Below are 23,492 nucleotides of genomic sequence, written 5' to 3'. Positions count from 1 at the left end.
GAGACATGGGACTGATGAACGCCATTGGTCTTCAGCCCCGACATCCCGCCCCTTCGGTGACATCACAGGGAACCCAGACACCCATCATCCAGCTTCAGAATGCCGAGACGCAAACCGAGAGGGACCTGCCAGAGCCCAGCGCCTCCCAGCAGCAACTCAGTACTGAAAAAACAGTCTTCTCCAGAACACACAGTTTTAAGGATTTGTGCATAAATTTAATACTCTAAGGACAAAAACTTCCTTCATTGGTATTTTCTGTAATTACTTTCTCTCCCTCGCCGCTAAGAATAAACATCCACTGGTTCCCAATCTCAGGGTTGAGGTCAGATGTCAGCCCACCGAGCGCTAACTCTGAGGACACTGACCCAATGTAGCACAAAGCAGAGTCTAACTCTGTCTCTGCTGGAAAGATGGAAGCTCTACGTAGAGAGCCTGTGTCTTGTAGAAGTGTCAGTTCAGACTTCATTAAGATGATTCAGACCTGTTACAGTATCAGGGAGAGGCACTGTGAGAAACACAACAATGCTGGAAACACTTTGGCAGTCCAGCTCCACCATTCAGTACGATGTAGTTCAGTCTGTCCACATGCTTTCAGACTTTTTCTGACGTCTTTAGAAGCAGATATTTGAATTTCTGCTCAACTTAAAGGTCAGATCTGGAGAAACCAGCATTTGACCGGGGTTCTTGCACTTAGTGTAGCAGTGGACCTATAAAACTGGCCTCAGAGTCCAGCAAGTATCACCGCAGGTAGCCAGGAGAGATGAAAGACAAAACATAACATTTCCCCCACAGATATCATGTAAAATGTTTGTATATCAGGGTTCCTTTTCTACTAGAAAAACTGGTACCATCAACTTTCTCATTTACCAGCAGAACACACCACTTGCTGCACATTTTCTCATCAGCAGACATTAGAAATCTTTGTGATGCAGAGAAGCTCGTCCACGCCGTTGTCTCCTCCAGGCTGGTCTGCTGCAACACACTTCTCATCAGGATCCCTAGCAGGAGTCTGCAAAAGCTCCAGTGTATTGAAAACAGCTGCTAGGATCCTGATAAGAGTGAGGAAGCAACACCGTATCACACCCATCCTCCGTTTACTCCCCATGTCCTTCAGAATTCACGACAGATTCGCTCTCCTCACCCATCAGTGCATTCATGGCAATGCCTCAGTCATCCATACCGAACCTCCTCACCGGAAGCTGCTGGCTTCTCTGCCCCCTAGAACCAAACTCCAGACCGTGGGAGCCTTCAACTCATCCTCCCCTCACATCTGGAGCTCCCTCTCTGACCACCTGAGAGCTCCACAGATAGTGGATATTTTTTTAGCAAAGCTTTTTTATTAAATGTGTCCCTGAATTTTTTTTATTTTTCCTATTTGTCTTGTTTTTGTCCTTTTTTATCTTTAATGTAGCACTTTGAGATTTTGCTGAAATGAAAAGAGCATTACAAATAAGTTTTATTATTGTTATTATTCTTATAAGAATTTACCAGTGTTCCCTAAACGCAAAACTATTCTGAAGAGTTAAACGAGTGTTTTAATGTCAGATCCCAGACGAAACTGAGTGATTTTTTGTTTGTTTTTTTACATGCATGCTTTTCTTTAAGTAGAAAAAACGGTGCATGTAGACCACATTTTTAAGCATAAATATCACAGCACACTAGAGTTTTAAAAGTCCTACTTTCCACCACAGTGGTTAACACAGTAGCTGCCTGTGCTGGTTAGAGCGACAAAAATCCACCTTAATGGTCATCATGACCTCGCACATGCTCCAAAAAGGTTACAGATGCAACCATCGTGGTCGCAGTCTGGAGCTCTGTTTATCGTTGACAGTATCCCAAAGTAAAAGCGCAAACACGAAGGGAAGCATGCTCCAAATCTGTAAGTTCATTTGCTTTTGTATCATTAAGTTTAAATCAGATTCTAAAGCAAGATTTGGATTTGAACATGTGGGTAGCTGTGACAGACTGGCGACCTGTCCAGGGTGTCCCCTGCCTTCGCCCGAGTCAGCTGGGATAGACTCCAGCACCCCCCGCGACCCTAGTGAGGAGAAAGCGGTGTATAGAGAATGGATGGATGGGTAGTTTATCCAAAAATGTCTGTTCTGGAATTTACTTTTGCAGCTTTAGTGGGTCGACATCAGAGCAAAGTTGCTGCTTCTCTGCTTGTGCCCGTAAACGAAAAAACTGTGCTGCAGTTGTGCAGACAGGACGCTGAGATCTGATGAGACTGTGCTTTGGTCTGTCCTCAGATGTGCCTCCTGAGACTCCATCCACCAGTCGAGCAGCTCAGGGGCAGCTGGAGGCGCCTCAGGGCGGCAGAGGTCCAGACGGCGTTCAGGGCGAAGCTTCAGCCGAGGCCAACACTTCTACAGCGAGCACTGGTACTCCTCCAGCCTCCGCTACACAAACACCCTGCTCACACTTTATTCACTGACAGAACACAACAGAAATACTTTATTAACCCTCGTGTCGTCCTGCGGGTCAAAATTGAACCGTTTTAAAGATTGAAGATGTGGAAAAATATATATATTTTCACAGAGAAACTTCTGATGTCCACATTTTCAAGATTTTTGGGAAATCTTTGAACATTTTTGGTGGAAAAAAAGAAATGCTAAAAATGTTTCTTTAAGAAAATTCACAAAATAAATCGCTGGATTTTGCTTGATTTTTATGTGAATGTTGTTAAAGAAATATTAGAAGTTTTACTGATGTATATGTAATCATTTTAGATTTTTTTAGGAGTTTTTGGGGAAGATTTTTACTCTACTTTTTGAAAATATTTACAAAAATTTTCTTTCCAAATTTGGGGGATTTCTTTTAAATAAAACTTTTAATTGAAACTTTTAAGGAATTATTGGAAGTTTTCTTCCTGAAGGTTTTGCAAATTTTCAGAAATTTGGGAAATTTTTTGCTGAATTTTTGGACTTCTTTCAAACCAGGAAACACTGTTTTTTGGTGCTCGTAAATGAGGACAACAGGAGGGTTAATCCCTGAGGGGAAAGAATGCAGCTACCATCACCATAAATACAGATAAATGTGCAAAAATGTGCAGCAAATCAGAATAAACAAGAAGAAGATATGAAGAAGTGTTGCTAAATCTGCCCTCTATCTCCTCAGTTTGTTTAAACGTGGTTTGGTTTATCTCTGTGTTTTGGTGAATTCTCTCTGCCTGTTAAAGGCTGTTTTGGCTCTGAACCGACCACATATTTGACCGCCTTGTCAGGAGGCTGAACTGGATGTCGACACTCGGAGGTCTGCTGCTCGTTCTGTCGTCTCAGGGGTCGTTTCTCTGCAGATCTGTCTGATCACTTTCCCGACTTCAACCTAATTAAGACTCTGCTGCAGATCCGCGTCTTCGTTCCCTCGACAGCGATTCATGAAAGTCGTTTGCTTGATTTGCTCCGGTTTAGATCTGAGACCAGAAACTGTCCCGTCTGTTGCCGCTTTAGATTATTAGATAAATATCTGTTGTGTGACATCGCATATGATGAGCAAAAGGAAAGTTCATCGAACCCTTTTTGCAGCTTCTGATTTTACATCTTTGAAACTGGATTCCTTATTTATTGCATCTTTAATGTGGGTTTTATTAGCTGAAAAAACATAGTTTATTGGAATATAATCAGGATGTCCTTGTTGCTATGGTAGTAAATGATATTTCAGTGAAAGAAAGGTTTTTAAATGTCCACGTGATGCACTAAGCTTCAAGATAATTGATTTCAAAACGACAGCAGCTCTTACAAACTTTTAATATTCCTCAGTACCGGCTATAAGCTGCTGGTATTTCTGAGGGCTGTTTTGTGTGATGCAGACGTTACTTTGTTTGCAGCTTGTTCCACCAGGAAATCAACAGTTTTCACTGTCGCTAGCAAGCGACGTTTCTAATTAATCAGATAAGTTTGACGTGACGGCCAGGTTTCGTTAGCTAGCACTGTTTATTCTACTTTCAGTGGCAAAGCTGTGAGTAGTTGTCAAATCTCTGAGTACCTTCTATGCATTTTTGTCCCATTTTTTTCCTCACTGAGAAAAATTTTCACTACAGTATGAAGTCCTGTATGTTAATGGAAGCAGCACAACCCTGATTAGAAGCAGAGAGAACTCAGAAATGTCTTGTGTGCAGAATGACGCAGTTATAATGCTATAAAACATCATAAAACATGTTTTATAATGCTATAAAACATAAAAAAATAGAATTTCTTTGATTATTTACTGCACAAAAATGGAAAGGCAAACATTTCTTTGTTCCTTACAGGATCCTGTGGTTTAGTTTTGTCCAGTTTTTAAAAGAGAAATATGAAATAGAGTGAATTAAATGAAATGTCACAGTTTTAAACTTCAGTAGAACAGTACACATTGAAAATATGACTGTTTATTTTCTCTTTAGTTTTTGCAATATTTTGTCATGTTGACCTTTTTTTTCCTTTCTCTTGTTTCCTTTTTTTTTTTTTAAAGAGAACATTCATTTGAAACCCTCCAGCAGATTTTAGAGTTCAGAGAGTTAACAAAAGAATAAAACATTTAATTCATGATTTCACAGGCTTGAAAAGTGGTCTATTATGGGATGGCTACGCTGTTTGCCAGTACTAGCACTGTTGTCGCTAACGTTAGCTCTGGTGCTAACAGCAACATAGTTATCTAATGATAACTGTATGGCACTTTTCCATTAGCATCTACTCGGTTTGTGAGGTTTTCCATTAGGACGTAGTGCCCGGTACCACGTGCTATTTTAGTGCCTACTTTGCCAGGGTTCCAGGTGAGCTGAGTCCAGTCCATAATGTGGTGTCTACAGAGTGCAGGCCACTGATTGGACAGGGAGTGATGACACACAAGAGCCACTCCTTCATGAAACCAAACCCGCCATTTTTTTTTAAATGGCAACAGTGACAGTGCCCATTGCTCTTCACAGAACTGAGAAAATCTGACAGAAAGCCCTAGACCGGGCAGCAGGTATATCATGGCCTCCATGTCCTCCATTGTCCCCTTTGTGTCACACACAAATGACATTAAGGGATTCCTGGCCGCCGTGCTATGACGACTCCACCCACTATGAGGTGGTACTCAACTGTAATGGACACCCACCTAAGCTGAGTGGAGTAGAGCCCAGTAGGTGCTAGTGGAAAAGCAGCTATAGTGTTGGCAGTAGTGGCTGTGATAATATACATCTCTAGAGGAGGATGAATATAATCTAATTCCTCTGTTGTTGTTCTGCAGGAGAGTCTCCGGAGTTCGGTTCGGGTGAAGACGCTCTGGCCCGGATCCGGCGGCTGATCGCTGAAGGCGGCATGACGGCGGTGGTGCAGCGGGAGCAGAGCACCACGATGGCCTCCATGGGCGGCTTCGGGAACAACATCATCGTGAGCCACCGGATCCACCGCGGCTCCCAGACGGGCACGGCGGCCTCCAGGACCCCCGCCGCCGCCGCCGACCCCGCCGACCCCGCCACCTCCACCTCAGTCCCCTCCTCATCGCCCAGGCCCAGTCCTACCCCCACCCCCCTCCCCAGGCTGCCAACCCGTCGGAACAGCTGGCTCCGGTGTGGGGCCCCGCGGTGCTGTCGGGCCCCCAGCCGCCGGGCCTCGCTCTGGCCGTGGACATGGACGACGTGTTCGACGGGGGCCGAACGGACGACGACTCCCTGCCGGGTCCCTCCTCTTCCTCCCTGCTGCTGTCTTCCCCTTCTTCCTCCTCCTCCTCCTCCTCCTCCCACAGCCCCCTCCCCGGCGGTGGAGGCGGGCCCAACGGTTACCCCGGCGACCCGTACAGCAGGTAGTCCCCCTGTCGGCTGGGGTGACGGATGACTGGCGCTCCTCAAAGCCTTATCTCACAAAGAAATGGGTGCTGCTTCGACTCTGCACAGGGTCTCCCGGCTGGAAAAAGAAGGGACACAAGAACCCACGCCTCACCCCTTCCTCCTCACCCCGGCACACCCCCCCCCCGGAGTGGCATCGGCATGTACTTCTCCCGCACTTAAAAACCTGGACTGAAGCTGAAATCCGCGATCATTCCTCGTCAGAAAGGGCTTCTACTTGAACGGAGGCCAGTTCTCGCTGAGCTCCTCTCCGCCCGACTCTCTCCAGCTATCAGCGTGACGGACGTTCCCGTCAAAGTGCCATGTCTGGGGGGTGAGGAGGGGGAGGCGGGCGAGGGGGGAGGCATCTCTTTTCTCACACACATTTACTCCAACGTGCTGCATTCGGTGCCATGTGATGTTGAATTTGATGTGAAATAGTGCGTGATTGAAGTGTTTAAAAAGTGAATTCAGCACTACTTTATTTTGAAGCCTGTTTTGTTGTTTTTTTCCCCTTTTTTTTGTACCGTGTGTAATTATGATGTTCGAAAAAACCAGGAATCGTGTCCGAGGCCGTCTGAGGCTGGACTCTGAGCGGCGGCCCGCAGCCGAGTGGAGAAAAATTCACCGATGACTGAACGGACAAAACGAGACCGAACAAAACTGAATCTACTGCATGTCTTTTCAATAATGCTGCAGTTCATGAAACAAAAACACCTTGAGTTTCTTCTGTTTGTTTTTTTTTAAAGGCTGAAGAGGAGAAGAACCATTTCTTGTTTGGGGGGGCGGGGGAGGAGGGTGGATTCATTATGACCTGCTCCAGCCCCTCCCTGAAAACCCACCCAGTTGCACTACAGTGTGTTTGGTGCTAAGCGAGGCCGTGTGTTCTGTGCGTTTGTGGCCCCCCTCCTCCGTTTCGAAAGCGTCCGATCGCTGAAGCCGCGTTCGACGAGGCGGGCGGTGACCGACGCCACGTTTTTAAAGCGAGTGACTTTGCATTTCTTGACCGCAGGCGTCACCTGTGTGAGCAGAAGTTTCTACATTTTTATTCAATTCGCAGACAGAGCCACGACCGACGGTTGTCCTCGTTGTCCGTCGACCTGCAGCAGGTAGAAGGTCGGATGTTTTAGCTCTGATTGACCCTCTGAACCCTCAGCTTGTCTCACATTTTTACTCACTGTGGGAGATCTAAAGTCCTGCCCTCCATGGAAACAACAACCATGAAGAGAAAGGCCATAAATAATTGTAGAAAAAAAGATGAATTTCATTGATTATTTATTTTACAGAAACTGGAATCAGCATTTTTCTGCAGTGCCCACAGTCGTTAAAAACACTGGGAAAAGATATTAAACTGTTTACGTATTTGCAGAGTTTTGGTCACTAATAGCTTCACAGTTGCGCCAAAGATCACTGATTTTTATTGTTTTTGTTACAGATTCTGGTGCAGCTGGTTGAGACGTGCAGAATAGAGGGATTTGGTGAAAAGTCCTGATTTTTTTTTTTAAAGCTGAGATTTGGTTAATTTTTCCCAAAAATGTCACATAATTTGTCTGAAGGTTGAAAGTCTGGCGATTCTTTCTCTGTTTACAGTTTCTGGCTGATCGGTGATGTAGTTTTGGTGATTTTTTTTTTAAACTTATTTGGTTGTTTTTGGGGTTCAGAGGGTTTATTCTGTACGTCTGAGTGATGCAGTTTGTGTCTAAAATCACACTCCTAATCAGAGTCGGACCTGAAGTCACACAAAAGACGCATTTTTAGATTCAGTGGGATTTCTGCTCTTTATCTCTGAAAGAAATCAGTCAAAACACTTTAAAAACTGCCTGAGAATGCGTCTCTCTTCTAGGTTTTCTTCAGTAAAACAGAAATCCAGCGAAAGTTTTCCGTACACCCACTGCAAACAGGAGCTGCTCACAGAAAGTCTAAGTATTTATTACCTGTTTAAGTCCTGCAGAGCATCATGGGAGTTGAAGTTAGTGCTGGAGTTGGTTTTCAAATGTCTTGTTTTGTCCAACTGGCTCTCAAAATACAAAAAAAGATGTTTGGTTTGCTTTTACAGAGGAACGAAAGCAGAAAATGTTCACGTTCGTGAGATGGAACTGCAGCTTTTTTCTGGTTTTGCTTCACAGGGTGTTTTTACATTTTACTCCTGGTGTTTTATCCTCACACGTTCTTCCTCCTGGCAGCACGATAACAGCTTCTATTTTTGTCGTTTTGTTTTGCCGTCTACTATATTTATACATTTTTGTCGGACTGGTTGCGCAAAACAAGACATTTTCCACCTTTTTTTCTGTTATGTTTGGTCACCGAAAACAGAAATTATTGTCAGTCACAGCTCTTTCGTTGCATTTTTAGGGACAGAAACGTGCAGAAACACTGGTGTAGTCCTTCGAAAGCGAGGACATTTCTATCGGCAGCGTGAGTAAAACGACCAAAAGGAAACGTTTTGTGTTTTTCTTCTTTTTAACCGAGCGGCGGAGTGAAAATCTGCTCACGTGGTCGGTGGAGGCACGTCGATCTGAGACACGTTCACTTCTGAGTGTCTGCGTTCCTATGAAATGAGAAGTTTGTGTGCTGCATCGTGAGCAGGAAAAGTGTGTGTTTGCGTTGTAGTCGGGGCAGGCAGGAGGCACATGTGGCGTCTCCGCCGGTTTCAGCTGAGGGATGCAGCGTGAAACTGATCGTCTTTTTCCACTGCAGGAGCTTCAACCTGAGAACCTGCTAGAAAACGTGTTGGTTCTGCAAAAGCAGCATCCGTAGAGCCAAAGTGAAGCCAGAACTTCCCGATTCAGCTCTCGATGGAAGAGAAAATCGATTCAGAATCACCCTGATCTCACATCTACACTCGTATCTAAAACTCCAGCCTCACGTGTTCAAGTAAGGTCAATATTTATGTTTTTAGCTGCTGTAAGGAAGCAAAATTTCCCAGAAGCCCTTGTGCATTCGTGCGCTGATGCTGTTGTTACTTTGAACGGAGGGAAAAACGCTTGATTTCAGAGATTCTGTGACCTTAAACAACTTAAAATAGGTTTAATAACAAGGAAAAGATGAGTCATCGTTATCAGAAGCCAAGAAAATGCTGAGAAGCCAGAAACCCTGAGATGTGGCCTCACAGTTCAGAAGAAGAGAAGTCAGCGACCCCATCCAAGAGCTCTGCAGATCCTCATTTTAATGCAGTATTAATGAGCAGTTACTGATTACTGGCTGTTGGAAAACCGGCGTCATTTTTCTCACTGTTGGCTCAATCCAGCCCCTCTGTGGACAGAACAGCCATGACAAGAAGCAGAAGTCCGAAATGTTTTCTGTGCAGTTTGACACAATGAAAATGCCATAAATCAGAACAAAAAATGTAAAAAAAAAAAAAAAGTAATTTCTGAGACTGTTTATTTTGCCTGGAATCAACATATTTTCCCACAGATGTAGATAAAACTGGGGGGGGGGGATCAGTGTGTCTACATACTATAGATATTTAACTACCTGGTTTTTAATTTGTTTACACACTTCTCTCTAAACACTGCCTGCAGTTCAGCCGAAAACTCAAAAATGTCTGTCTGGTCACAGCCGAGTTGAAATTTTAGTTTTTTCTTACACAAAGTTATGCAAAAGGTTATTTTTGGTGTAGTTTTAATCAGATTTTAATGAATTAACATGATTTTAAGCTCGCATACAGAAGCTGAAAATCAAAATATTTCAATTTTTGCAGTTTTGTTTGATAAATGATGTCGTTTTTGGGGTGCAAATGGTTCATTCTTCCTCTGTATCAAGACTCTTCCTACACCTCCATGTTTCTTTTGTGGCTGAAGTTTGTGCATTCAGTCCGAATCGTTTAGAAACCAGCGTCAGATGTTTACAGTAACAGGACTTCAGCTTCTGGATTGAGATTTTAAAATGTAAAGCAGGAAACTTAAAAACACACTAGTCAGTTGCTCTGTTTGTGTTATTGTTATTTAGGTGTCATATTAAAACAAGGTAATATAAATGTCTACAAGGAAGGAACAGTCCTCAAGGCTTAAGGCTCACTTTAGCTCCAAATATTAAAACTAATAATTCAAATCTCACCTCTCGTCCCCGAAGAAGCAGCTAATCGTCTCGACTGCATCTTCCCAACCGTTTTCCCATCGATATTTGTTTATTCTCACTTAAAAGTATTATGACTGAAAGTTGCTGCACCATAGTCTCCATTTTTGGTGTTTCCTTCATTGTTATATCTTGTTGGGACGTCCAGATCAAATGTTACTTTGCTTGAGTCATTTAATATTCGATGTTCTCCGATATCGTTTTCCCAGCTAATGCTCACTTCCAAATAATGTATATCAGATGCAGTACCTGACTCTTACTGAGGAGGAGTTTAGCTGGGAGTAACGAAGCACCATTACAGAGACTCGCATGTGGCTTAATGATCTCAGAGAACAAGGGTTAAATGGAATTGGGATGTAATGAAATCATGATTCTACGTCCCCATCAACACATCAGATAGCTGTGATTGTGGTTATTTCTCAGGTTTTTGCGTGACAACAGAAGTTTACAAAGAATGGTGGAGAGATTTGTGCCCACCGCTTCCAAATTCCTGTGATCTCTGGGTTTAGATCGTCCCTGATGCGCTCTTATTTTTTACATGTTGTAGTGTTTGAATGTGTGAATTAGAGAGATTATCTGTGAAGTTTCTCCTCATGAAGCAAGGATTCTAAAAGTGAAGCTATAGAGGACCAAGACCAGAGCCCTGAGGAATGCTGCCGAGTGTTTACCGCCACTTTTAAAGCTCCTGCAGTGGAAAAAGTCCTGCGATTGGCGTCTCCAATCCAAACCCCGCCCTCTCCTCTCCCTTCAAACTCCTGCAGAAGAAAACTTGAATTTTATGATGAAGCGCTACTTTTCAGTTTCCAGCCTGTGGGACTGTACAGCCGCTGGCGCTCTGCTGTTGTTTTTTTTTCTTCAAACTTTTTTTTTTTTTAATCGTTATTCCACATGTGCTTAGCCACGCACGCACAAAGCTGCATAGAGGGTCACGTACTGATAGCGTTGTGTGTTTGTGTGAATGTGTTGGGGGTGGGGAGGGTAGTAGTAACGGACCTATGATTTAACTTTCTGCCGGTTAGTCCAGGTGAGATCTCGTTTCCACGGCGACCCCGGCAGGCGATGTGATCTGGATACTCCTCCTGGCTTTACTTGATCAATGAACATTTTAAAGCGACGTGTCCGAGCGTGTTTTTGTTCCCTGTGTGTGCGTGTTTCGGGTTGTCCGTTAAGAATGAATGTGAAGGAGAAACTGCGCCGCCGCAATCCAGCGATGCAACTGGTCGATGCGAAAGGTACACCTGTGTCAGCCCCCTCCTCCCTCTGTCAGACTGTGGAGTTTGTACAGCTCTAATGCGACTCTTTGCTTTGACTTTTAGACGTGATGTAATTAAAGAGCTTGGAGAGTTTTTCTGTGACCTCGTCGACTGTTTGAATATTTTCCTGTGCAGAAATATCCAGATGTGTCCAGATGAGTTCTGAGTCTACAGCTTTTATCATTTAGCCAGCTGTAAAATAATAATGAAATAAGTAAAACACTCAGAGCGCAGCACTCCGCCAAGGCTGCTCAGTCGTATCATTTCCGATGGATGAAATCTTGGCAGGTCGTGGCAGAAATCACGGCACCATAGAATGTGACCATTTAATATCGATGTACCCACAAAGAAAATGACCTTGCACTGAACACAGGCCTGTGTTACACATGTGTGTGTTATGTGTGGATACGGAATTGCGACACCTATATACACCCCCTGTCAAAAGTTTTAGGACACTTTCTCATTCAAATAAAGTAGAACCTGTCCTACAGCTTTTGACAGGGAGTGTATCTACCAAATTTGGTACACATATGCAGCACATCAGGATGAACAAAAAAGTCAGTGACAGCCCAACAGGAAGTGAGCTATTTTGCGTTGAATGTCAGATTTTGCCCATTTTTCATTTATTCTAGAGCGAACTCCTTCTAGGGGGAAACTCCAATTCACCTCAAATTGGGCCAGTACATACAGGAGGCCTTAATGATCCAAAGTTATTAAAATCTTTTTCCAAAGTCAAAGGATGTGTCCATGGAGGCCTCTGGAATTTTGATCCTTCCCCTTGAAATTTCAAATGCTGTGTAAATGCCCTGAACGTGCTCCAATCTGCCTGAAACTTTACATGTATGATCAGAGTCCTGCCCTGATCACATCCATATGATGAAATACACCCCCTGTAAAGAGTTGTAGGACAGGTTCTACTTTATTTGAATGAGACAGTGTCCTAAAACTTTTGACAGGGGGTGTATGTAGCAGATGGCGGGAATTGATGGGACTCAGAAACACCCCCACAATTTAATTAGTTGTTCCTTGTATAATTTTCCAACAGATAAATCCAAATAAGTCCTCAGTGGTGGATTTGTAGTAGGATCACAATCGTGATCATCAACAGGCAGCTGTCAGTGTTCACTTGTCATGGTTACAGTGATGCCAGATAGCAGCCTATCTGGCAATGACACAGAAATTTTTAAGAATTCTGGAGATCCAGACTATAAGCTGCATCACTGCCAAAATGTAATCACTTGGTCCTTGTGTCATTTCTGACCTTCCCTGAAATTTTCATCTAAATCTGTTAGTCTGTTTTTGAGTAACAGACAGACAGACGGAAAAACCAACGCCGCCTCGGCAGACTGATTAAAAACACACTCAGGTAGTCACTTAGATTAAAAACTAATAATTTATCAGGTGAATCCTGACTTTTAATTCTGTGATTCAAGAAGCAAAAAGACTTCACTGTTGAGGTTAATTGATGATTAAGTTTATTTTACCCTCTGAACTCCAAACAGCAGTTTTTGGGCGTTTTTATTTCTGTTCACATTTTTAGTCCATGTTGGCTCATTTTTCACTCCAACTTCAAGTCATTCTACGCTATGGAAACAGAACCAGAACTGTCCAAACTAAACTGAGTCCAAACGGCGACTCCTCATCTCAAATTTACTTTTTGGGATAAGTAAGAAGTTACAGAGAGAGTAATGGTGCATTTACATGATGGAGCACCCATGCAGTTTGAGACATATTAGCTGCAGACACCACTTATCACCGTTTACCTTCTAATGCCATCTTGACTTCCCTTGCAGAAGTTTTATTTGATTTCTATAACTGAAAACAAGGTCATCCATGCAGTTTGACAGTTAAAATTCACAAAATTGCAAGAAAAAGTAGAAGTTATTTGATTATTTATGCTGAAAAAACTGGAATAAACACATCCAACATCTTTTCCAAGCACCCAAAGTTGGTACCAATGCTAAAAACATAGCATCTCTACATATTAAAGTAATTTCACTAGTATTAAGTAGTAGTAATTTACATTTTTAATTAGTTTTTACAATCCTCTCTATGTGTAAACACAGCCTGCAGTTCACCCAAGTTCTACAAAAATACTAATTAACATTCATTCATTCAAAATGTGTTTATTAACCTGTGAATGTGCAGCATATGGGTCCTTCAATGACATTAAAACAGAAAAATGAAGTAATTTGATTAAACAAATGGTGGATGGAGGACCTGAGAGGGTTGATATTCTTTATTCCCTACAGATGTGCTGTTAATCTTTGTACGTCAGACGATGTGGAGGAAACTGGACTGTGAATAGTTTTATTTAAAAACCAAACCATTTATTGCACATTTTGCAATTGTACAAACAATGAAGAACATGAAGGCACATATAAGCAATAACAATAGCATTAATAATGAAAACAAAAGCGAAAAAAAGAATAAAGTAGATAAAAAATCATTAGAAGTGGTATACAAAGAAAAGTATATTACATGGATAATAATAATAAAACTAAATAAATACAAATAAAAATAATAATAGTATACAAATGTTACTATCCACCCACACATATACATGTACATAAGTTTAAACATATATAATACTAAAATAAAACGCAATGGAAAGACAAGAGTCTTCAGGTCAGATCATCATTCCAGTCATCGACCCGGACGTCCGTTTGCTCAAGGAAATTACAAAAACTTTCCATATCTTCCAAAACTTGTCAAGCTTATGACTGTGAATAGTTAATGTTTTACGCGAACGCTGGTCAGTTTCTGGTTGTTCACTGAGGATCCGCAGCCTTCTGTCCTCTGCTGCCACATGAAGTGGATCAGACTCTTTATTAATGATGGAAGGAAGATGAAGTGTAAACTCGGGGTGGCGGCGTCCTCCCTAACGGAAGCAGAGCTCCGTCCGTTCTCGCAGTAATGTGTCATTACGTCCCACGTGAACCGGAGTCTGATCTGAGGCCAGTCGGAGACGCGAGTCGCTGCTTCTTCAGCTGCATATAAACTGCTGCTGCTGCTGAAGGACGACGATATGAGCGGCTGGATGCAGTTCAACGTCGGTAAGTAATGCCATCAGTTCATTCCGTGTTCTTAGATGTGTTTCTAGTTTATGGTTTATTCAGATTTTAGATGTGCAGGTCATTGTATATTCAGTTTTACATTACAGATTTTTGCACAACGTACATTTTTCACACAATAGATTTCTCAAAATCTGCACTTTTTTTCCACATTACATGTTACAAATATCTTTCTCTTGGCTCTAAGACTGCAGTAAGTATTAGGACTCTTTAAATAGATTTTTTTTTTGTTAGAAATGTGTCTTTTTCAGTGTTAAATGGCAGTTATTGATGAAAGATTGTTGAATTTCCTGCAAGAAAGTACCTGTCAAAGCTGCTCAGAAGGGTTTCTTGGCAGTGGTTCTGTCAAGAAATGATGAATATTATACTCATTTTTAGGGTTCAAATGTAGTTTTAGTTCAGATTCAGTTTGCCAGTGGTGGAGCAGAATACTAAACGTCTTTACTTGCCCCTTGTGTCATCCTGGGGACGACGAGTTTATTTCTTTTTATCTGATCTGTAGCTCAGTGAGTTAAGGGTTTACCTATGGAGCTGCAGGTCACCAGTTCACCAGTTCAGTGAAGATTCTCTTCACTGAACAGTAAAGTTTGTGGAGATCAGAAGGTAACATTAGTTTGATCGATGCCTTCAACTACTAGTAGACTTTATCTGGAAAGCAGTTTTCTGAAATGAGCTCTTAGTAAATCTGTACACAGTCAAACCAAGAACACAGAAAGAGGAAATGTTTGAAGAAACAACTTGTTTTCATTTCAGACTAGAAAACTCTTTAAGACCTTTATCTGTTTTTGCTCTTTTTCATCGTTTTATCGTCTCTTCTGTTTAATTTGATCTTCTAGAGTCTAACTGGTGTCTTTTCAAATTTTTTGTATTTAGTTTGATTCTTCTTAAATATTTAGTTTTTTTCTTTTCTCACCTTTTATTCTTTTCTAATGTCTGATTTGATTTTGAAACATTTTGTCTTTTTCATGTTTGTTTTCTCAAATGTTTTATCAGCTTGTTTGAAAAATTTCTTTTCCTTCCCAAAGTTTAATTGCTTCATTGTATTTTCTGTTTAATTCCTATTCAAAGTTTCCTCTTTAAGACTTAATTTTCTAATTAAACATTTAATTTTTGAATTAAATGTTTTGTATTTTTAAAGGTTTAATAATCTAAGTAAATGTTTTGTATTTTTTAATGATTTATCTAAAATATTTCATCTTTAATGTTTAATATTTTTGTTTAAAAATGTTTAATTTAATAATTACATGTTTTGTATCTTCTGTTTAATTATATAAATATTTTGTCTCTAACATAATTTAATTGTATTTAATGTTTAATTTTCTTTTTAAAGTTTTATTATATTAAATGTTTTTTTCCCTTTGATTTAATTGCTTTTTAATGTAGTTTATTTCTTTAATCTTTTGTCAAGATTTTAACCCCAACCTTAGAAATGAAACAAACCCTTAAATCACAATGAAAATACTTCTGTTGTTACAATCATGAGTTAGTCAGTTATTCAGTTTATCCATTCAATTTTATTTGAGCACCTTTCACACAGATGACAAAACTAAACAAGCAAAGATTTAAAAAAAAAAAAAAAAAAAATCTATGATTAAAACTCAAACATATTTTTAAAAAAGAAGGTTTAACACAGTAATAAAATGTGTTGTGTTCAGGGAACGGAGGGAGTTCATTGAAGTCTTCTTGGGCTCACAGTAAATCATTTAGAATAGAAACTTGATATTCAGTCTAAGGAAACTGCAGAGCGACAGAAGAACCAACAATATCTCCTGTTTTCTCCTTTAATGAGTCGACTCTTCTGGTGCTTTCAGACCAAAGAACTACAGACTCTTTACAACCTGCTCAAACTCTTGGTACAGGACCTCACCACACAGGTCAAGAAGGTTTCCTTCTCATTTCTACTCTGAAGCTCACCTTCTCCTGCTCAAACTGCTGACAAATGTTTCTGCTGCTCTAAAGTCTGGTCTCCAGAACTTCCTAAAAACTCTCAAAGTCTCTTCTGCTGCAGGTTGTTTTGTAGAACTGTTCCAGAAAACCTCACTAAACCACTTGGAGGGGCCTCAAGATAGTCGTCCAAATGAAACCGTACAAAAACCAAACTAGCACAACCCAAACGCTAAAGTCTCCTGCAGCCTACCAGAGAAGCTCTTTAAACAGAGAATCAGGACAGGAACTCTTACCTTCTGGACAACCAATGTTGGTTCACAAACAAGAATACAGAATGTGTCTGACCAAAAACCTCTAAAGACTCACTACAGCCAAGATAAAGACACAACTCAGCTGCACCAAACCCACTAATCACACACATACACCATGTGCTAACTGTGGCTAAAGAACCACATTTACCAAGACAGCTATCCAGTACAAAGCCCTAAAACACACCAAGAAACACATTAAAGAGGATTTTACTGCTGGAAGCTGCAAGCCAACGCCTAAAGAACAAACTAAAGCAACGGAGCCAAACCCGGTTCAGTGAAGAGAAGCAGAGGAAATGTTTGGCTGCACCCATATCTCCACCCTCTGGACTTGCAGACTGAGCCCTCGCGGACTTCAGTCATATGTAATGTGACGTCTTTACTGTCATCACGTAAAGTCTGCAAGTGCGGGAGTCTACAGCATTATGAATGGAGCTAATAGACAGACTTGGAGTCCGTTTCAGTCGTTTCCGTGACACTGTTTGAAGAACTATCATGTATACGCTATAATATTAATTAATTTGGGTATTACTTACATTGGAGGACTTGCTTTCGTCCTTTTTCCGCCATTATTTTTCTCAGCTCATGATTTCGGCTTCAGACTGCACAGCTTTTATAGGCCAGATGCAATAAAAAAATTTGAAAAATTTAAACGTCACGTCCGTATTGCAATGAATTGTGGGTAATCAAACTGGTGAAGTCTGCAGAAGTCTGCACCCCAAGCAGACTCTCTGAAAGTCCGCTTGAGGCCCCTTGTGCACTGGATGAATTGTGGATTTGGACAGCCCTCAGCACTCCCGGACTTCCCGTGAACGCGCCCGCAAAGTCCGCGAGTTCACAAGTGCGGTGAAGTCCAGAGATTTGGATTCAGCCTTTGACTGCAGACATAAAGCAGGAAGACACTGAGCTGCTCAGGTGTTCCTGATAACACCAAGCAGACACCTGGACAGCCAATAGGAACACAGCTTACTGGAAGTCCAGAGGGCTGGCTTAGTGAAGGAAATTTAGTTTAAAGTTGAAGCAGAAAGTTAACAGAGAAAGTTGAAAAACCACCTTCTGATACCTGAAATCTCTGAGTTTTTACACAGAGAACACCTGAACATGTCAAACTGGTTCCATAGAAGAACCTTCACTGTAAAAATGTCATAGTATGGTGTGTTGCTCAAAAAACATTACAACCAGCTGTCTAGGGTCGCTGAGGAGCAAAAACAGGACAAACGCTGGTTTCCAGGGGGTTATGAGGGTATTTATTTGAAAGAGTAAGTTTACAACAACACAACATGTGAGCAGAAAAATCATAAAGTCTGTCTTTAGTTCAGCTGAAAATATTAGTTTTTGTCTTTTTTATTGACCAAACTTCTCAGGAAGTAGATGAAGAATAATTAAAGCTCTCATGTAGAAGTCCAGCTTATTTTGGATCCTTGTGGAGAGTTTAATCTTAGAGTTTGTAAAGTTGTTGATTTTTTAGTCACATGGATTGTTTTGACATTTTACAGTTGTGGATTTCTGTCATTTAGTCTGGACTGAACAAATAACAGCAGCATAAATCCCAAACATCTTTATGAGGAGTCTGGATTGAGGTTTCTCACTTAATAATGATCAAAACATGAAATTTAGGTTGGTTTAAAGGAATATTCCACCTTAAATCTTTGAATGTTGACCTAAAAGGTTGGTTTCAGGAAGTATTCCACCTATAAGGCCCTCACACATCCACCTTAAAGAAACATTCCACCTTAAATGCCTGGACATGCACCTAAAATGTTGGTTTAACCGAGTATTCCATCCCAAATCCTCAAAGAGACCTGAGGGGCTGGTTAAAAGGAATATTCCACCTAAAACCTCCACTAGGGCAGTCTGTGTAGCAGTGACAGCAGAAAGAGGTCTTGTCTGGGTGGAAGAACGGCGTCCGAGTGGCAGCTCCCTTTCTGCTCTTACCTTACTCACTAAACTCAAGGTCCATGGAGGACTCCAGTAGTTGACGTTTCCCGCTGAAGCCCACAGTGCCAGACCCCCCCCCCCCCCCCCGGCCTGTTCGATGTCCACGTCTGGACCATGGACCTGCAACAAAAGAACATCTACTCACTGTGAAAGATTACTGAGAGCAGCTTTTTGTGATTTCTATGCAGAACTCTATGATGTTTACTGAGCTGTGCACTATTAAATGATTTAAGAATATGGAGTATTGCTACTGTTTATTATTGTTCTCAGGTTTATTGTTAAATGTATAGAGCGCTATTTACAGTATTTTATTTTATGTTAAAATTTACATTACTGCACAGAACATTTCAGAGTATTTTACCACAGATCAAGGGTACAGATTGTTGTTGTTCACTGTGTATAGCTGAGAACTAGCTGCAAAAAGTACAGAATATTCTGTCTTATTTTAGGTGTGATAATTGTCAGTAAACATTCTAAGAAAACCTCAGGCTTTTCTTTATCACAATGTTTTCTGTGTTTTTAGGAGGCATGGGATCGACCCCTGACCTCGACCTCAACACCTCTGCTCGGCCCCGCCTCTGCGTCAACTCTTCCTGCCAGCCTGCAATCACAGTGGGCTATCCCTACAGCCCCACCCAACTGATCCTCATCGTCACGGTAGCCGCCTCCCTCAGCGTGGTCACCGTCGTCGGCAACACGCTGGTCATCCTGTCCATCAAGGTGAACCGCCACCTGCGGATCATCAACAACTACTTCCTGCTGAGCCTGGCAGTGGCTGACCTGATCATCGGGCTGCTGTCCATGAACCTGTACACGCTGTACCTGCTGCAGGGCCGCTGGCCGCTGGGCGCCACGCTCTGTGATGTGTGGCTTGTCATGGACTACGTGGTGAGCAACGCCTCTGTCATGAACCTGCTGGTCATCAGTCTGGACCGGTACTTCTGCATGACTCGGCCGCTCAGCTACCCGGTGTGGAGGACGGGCAGGATGGCGGGAATGATGATCGCCGCTGCCTGGCTGCTGTCCTTCGTCCTCTGGACCCCAACCATTCTGTGCTGGCAGACCGTCGGCGGTCGGCGAGCCGTCCCTGATGGCGCCTGCTACACCCAGCTCCTAGCCAGTCCGTCCGTCACTCTGGGGACCACGCTGCCGTCCTTCTACCTGCCAGCCGTCATCATGATCGGCCTGTATAGCCGTCTGTCGGCTGCTAGCCACGGTCGACTGAGCGCGCTCCGTTCAGAGCAGGGTACTCTCCGGACGTCCAGTCTCTCCATCAAAGACTTCCTGTTGAAACGACGGAGCTGGGTGAGCAGTGACCCCACCTCCGAAGTGTCTCTGAACCAATCAGCGTCCAGCTCGCTGAAGACCAGAAGGAAACGGAAAGCGTCCAGAAGTCCTGTTGACACGCTGGTGACGGTGGACAGCTGGAGACACCTGGTAGATCCTTTAATTCTGTCCTCCAGAACTGTAAATCTAGTTTCTGTTGATTCATGACATCCTGATGGATCCACTACTGAGGTTTCTTGAAGAGTTTTTTTGTCTAAATTGCAGCTTTGAGCACAAACATAGTCGTGCTGTAAGTCCTGATGCAATTTGTGATATCAGAAACCTATTGTCACAATAGCAACACATCCAAGAGCAATATCCAGGTCAAAGGAGCTGAAATTACTGGTTAAACATAAAATGTATCATGTACCACTAGGAGCATCCCTATCTGATCTTAACAACTAAAATCTGAGCTGATAAACACATTTTTTTTAATGATTGGTAATGACTGAACTTAAATCTGATCCTTCATTTACATTCACTGTCACAGAGGTATACTAAGTCTGAATAACTTACTTAATATCCAGTTTGTGAGATAAATTCAGCACACTTTGAATTAGTCAATGCACTGACAAAATCTGTTTTTACTTCTTCCAAAGGTATGTAGAAAGAATGACCCACCTGATCTACACCTGTTTCAATGCAAATGTGTTGGTCGGACGTCATTAAGCCTTACAGAAGTCTTTGTCATGGTGCCCCTTTACAGCTTAAACCTCCACAATGCTCTCTGCTTTCAAGCATAGAACTGCCTGACATCTCAGGTGGTGGCACAACACGGTACTACAGCTCATCTACAATACATGAAATTGACACTGGTATTGGGTTTTGACTGATACTAAATAATAAATTACTTTAATTGGATCCAAACAAAGCTTAATCGGAACAACACGTCTTTATATTATGTTCACAGAATCAGAACCAAAAATCTTGAAGCAGCATTTTATGCTCTTCACCTGTGGAACAAACTTCCTGAACAGCTGAGTTCTGCTTAAACTGTCGGCTCTTTTAAATCAGGCCTGAAACCAGATTGTTTACTGCAGCTTTCTCGTAGATGCTCAGTCTGTTTTCTTGTCTTTTAATGCACTTTTAATGATCTTAAAGTCTACTTTTATGTTAGATTTTTATTATTTTTAACGTATGTCCTCTTCTAAATCATTTTCTGAATATATTTCTTTGCCACTGTAAAGCACCTTGAATTTCCTTGTGTATGAGTTGTGCTATATAAATAAGCTTGCCTTGCCTTATAAATAAGGCATCGTGGTGCTACAGAGACAAATCTCCATTCCCGCTAGAACTCACTTTATTTTTTGCACATCCTTCAGCCTTGACTTGTCTGATCTGCCTCCTCAGCAGCGTCCCGCTCGGGCCACCACCTGCCAAACTGGAGACGAAGACTACAACAAGATCAATAAGGACTCCTCGTCCAACTCCAACCTCCACCGGAAGGCGTCGGCGACGTTCTCCACCTGCCTCAGCTTTAGGTCTCAGGAGAGGAGACGGCGGCGAGTGACGGCGAGGGAGAGGAGGGTCACCAAGACCATCTTGGCCATCCTGCTGGCCTTCATCCTCACCTGGACGCCCTACAACGTCATGGCCGTCGTCGCCGCCTTCTGCCATGTGCGCATCCCAGAGATCCTGTGGACCACCGGCTACTGGCTCTGCTACGTCAACAGCGCCGCCAACCCGTTCTGCTACGCTCTGTGCAACGTCACCTTCAGGAAAACCTTCTGCAGCCTCCTGCGATGTCGTGGCGGAAAAGTGAAGTGACGCTTCCGTGGCAAGTAAACAAATTTGCTCACCTGACATGTTCCATTGGAGACGATTACATTCAAATGAAGCACAAATTTTAACTAATTAACCAAGAAAAGAAAACAGGAGTTGATGTTTCCTTCTTCTGATTGGCCAGATAAACAGCAGGTGGAGCTAAGTTTTCAATTAAAGCTGGCACATGATGAAAATGTATGTTTTTATTCAAGCTCTCCTCACTGACTTACAACTAAACTCGTATATGGATCTTAAATCATTTTCCTTAAATCTGTCTTTGTAGATATAAGCCATGTTTAAGGATTAATTAATCATTATATTGGTATTAGTGCTGCAGTTAACAATTCTTTTAATTATTGACGGAGCATTTGGTGGATGCAAGAATGAAAAACAGTAAAAGCAAAATACGAATCACAGCTTCAGAACCCATCAGATGTCTTGTTTTACAAAACTAACCAGCCAAAAATCCCAGAATATTGAATTTACTGTAACATAAGACAAGATGAAGCTTTAAATGTTCATGTAAACAATGAATTATTAAGATAGCTGCAGAATAATCTAAGCTAATAGGTCAATTTGTCATATAGTGTTGGAAAATACTGGTATAAGTTGAATATAATGACACAAATTCTTCTTTCTGATCATCTCTGATGGGATTCACTGGTATTTTTAATTTAATTAGGAACTCCCGCCCACATATAAAGTGTTTCAGTCATTGCTGGTGACTTTATAGCTGACAGAAAGTTGTTTCCTCTGAGGTCTGTAGTGTTCTGGTGGATCAGTTGGTTAACATGGTTTCATCCATCACTGGTGTTACTTTCATGACTTGGTAATGGACTCAACTGACAAAGAGGCAAATGTACCAGAGTTGTAGTTACTCTTTACTCTCTTGTTGTTTTTGTTTATTATATCCTGGAAACAACTTAATGTTTTGTAATGGCGGTGAAGCCCAGGTTTACTCCATATTTCTGGTGGCTACATAGTTTGACTTATCGTCAATAAGCAGGTTTGTAGTGTGCAGGTGGACCGCTCAATTGGTTGGTCGATACTTTCATCAGTCTTTGGTATCGTCATGTTGAGAAAATCGCTACATCAGCAGCGTTCCAGGATTATTCCGTTATTTTTGGCAGACTACCGATGAACACTTCCATGTTTTCACAACTTTGCAACGGCCCAACCCGCTAAAGACTGTTTATTTCATGAATGTTCATTCAGATTTGACTCCAAAGCATTCGACACCATGTCAAAGAAGTCGTCGATGTGGATGTTTTTGGTTCATAAAGTCACATGTAAACTTTGCAAACATCCAACATCAGATCATGTAGAAACAGCAGCTAACTCGTCAATAAATCTTGTGCTTCGATTGCCAGTTGATATATTTTCAAAAATCATAAAATTATGTGCAGATTGTCTGGTTAGATTTTTTTATTGTTTGAGTAGAAAGTCACCAGCGTCAAATGACATAATATGCTGCAAAAACTAGCTTTTTATGTTTATTTTTCATTCGTCAAGGCTAATAAGGTTAGCAGGTAGAGAGGATTGTGGCCCATTTATTCCGTCAACAGACAACATGCTGATTTTCTTTCTTTGTCAGTATGATTTGTTTACCAAAGTGTTTGTTGGCTGAATGCAACCCATGTTGTCTCTTTGTGTTTGGGGAACTCTGTGATGGTTTTCTACTCTCTTTGCTTCTAGTGATTGTCACCTCAAAGTTGACAGAGCGAAACCGTGTTTATACACTACTGCTCAAAAGTTTGGAGTCACTCAGACAATTTCAAGTTTTCCATGAAAACTCACACTTTTATCCATGTGCTAACATAACTGCACAAGGGTTTTCTGATCATCAATGAGCCTTTCAACACCATTAGCTAACACAATGTAGCATTAGAACACAGGAGTGATGGTTGCTGGAAATGTTCCTCTGTACCCCTATGGAGATATTCCATTAAAGATTTCCAGCTAGAGTAGTCATTTACCACATTAACAATATCTAGACTGTATCTCTGATTAATTTAATGTCATCCTCATCAAAAAAAAGTTTTTCTTTCAAAAATAAGGACATTTCTAAGCGACCCAAAAATCA

General features: G+C 41.8%; 2 protein-coding genes across 3 annotated transcripts in view; both read left to right on the top strand.

Annotated features, from left to right (window-relative positions):
• ambra1b (autophagy/beclin-1 regulator 1b) overlaps nt 1-11,214 on the top strand; it is a 49,084-nt gene extending 37,870 nt beyond the window's left edge. The window contains 4 exon segments of the mRNA XM_022201006.2: nt 1-159; nt 2,250-2,381; nt 5,209-5,448; nt 5,451-11,214. The exon segment at nt 1-159 is cut by the window's left edge and continues 29 nt beyond it. Coding sequence (XP_022056698.2) covers nt 1-159; nt 2,250-2,381; nt 5,209-5,448; nt 5,451-5,767 — 848 coding nt within the window. The 3' untranslated portion in view covers nt 5,768-11,214.
• A 120-nt stretch (nt 11,215-11,334) lies between these two features.
• On the top strand, nt 11,335-22,882 carry LOC110955863 (muscarinic acetylcholine receptor M4-like). 2 transcript variants are annotated; one of them, XM_022201009.2, is made up of 3 exons: nt 11,335-14,168; nt 18,843-19,756; nt 20,999-22,882. In XM_022201009.2, exons 1-3 carry the CDS (start codon nt 14,141-14,143, stop codon nt 21,410-21,412), a joined length of 1,356 nt encoding a protein of 451 aa, XP_022056701.2. In that variant the 5' UTR covers nt 11,335-14,140; the 3' UTR covers nt 21,413-22,882. The 2 variants fall into 2 exon arrangements, with proteins under 2 accessions (XP_022056701.2, XP_022056699.2); XM_022201007.2 differs by having other exon boundaries at nt 20,996-22,881.
• The last annotated feature ends 610 nt before the right edge of the window (nt 22,883-23,492 follow it).

This window comes from Acanthochromis polyacanthus, chromosome 8 (assembly GCF_021347895.1).
Source record: "Acanthochromis polyacanthus isolate Apoly-LR-REF ecotype Palm Island chromosome 8, KAUST_Apoly_ChrSc, whole genome shotgun sequence".
NCBI classification, from domain to species: Eukaryota; Metazoa; Chordata; class Actinopteri; family Pomacentridae; genus Acanthochromis; species Acanthochromis polyacanthus.
This window is presented reverse-complemented; position numbering and strand designations above follow the sequence as displayed.

Excerpts from the sequence above, each read along its gene's own strand:
- LOC110955863 (XM_022201007.2), top strand. The coding sequence starts at position 14,141 with ATGAGCGGCTGGATGCAGTTCAACGTCG. Across the intron at positions 14,169-18,842 it reads CTGGATGCAGTTCAACGTCG|GAGGCATGGGATCGACCCCT; the intron begins GTAAGTAATGCC and ends CTGTGTTTTTAG. Across the intron at positions 19,757-20,995 it reads TGGACAGCTGGAGACACCTG|CAGCGTCCCGCTCGGGCCAC; the intron begins GTAGATCCTTTA and ends CTGCCTCCTCAG.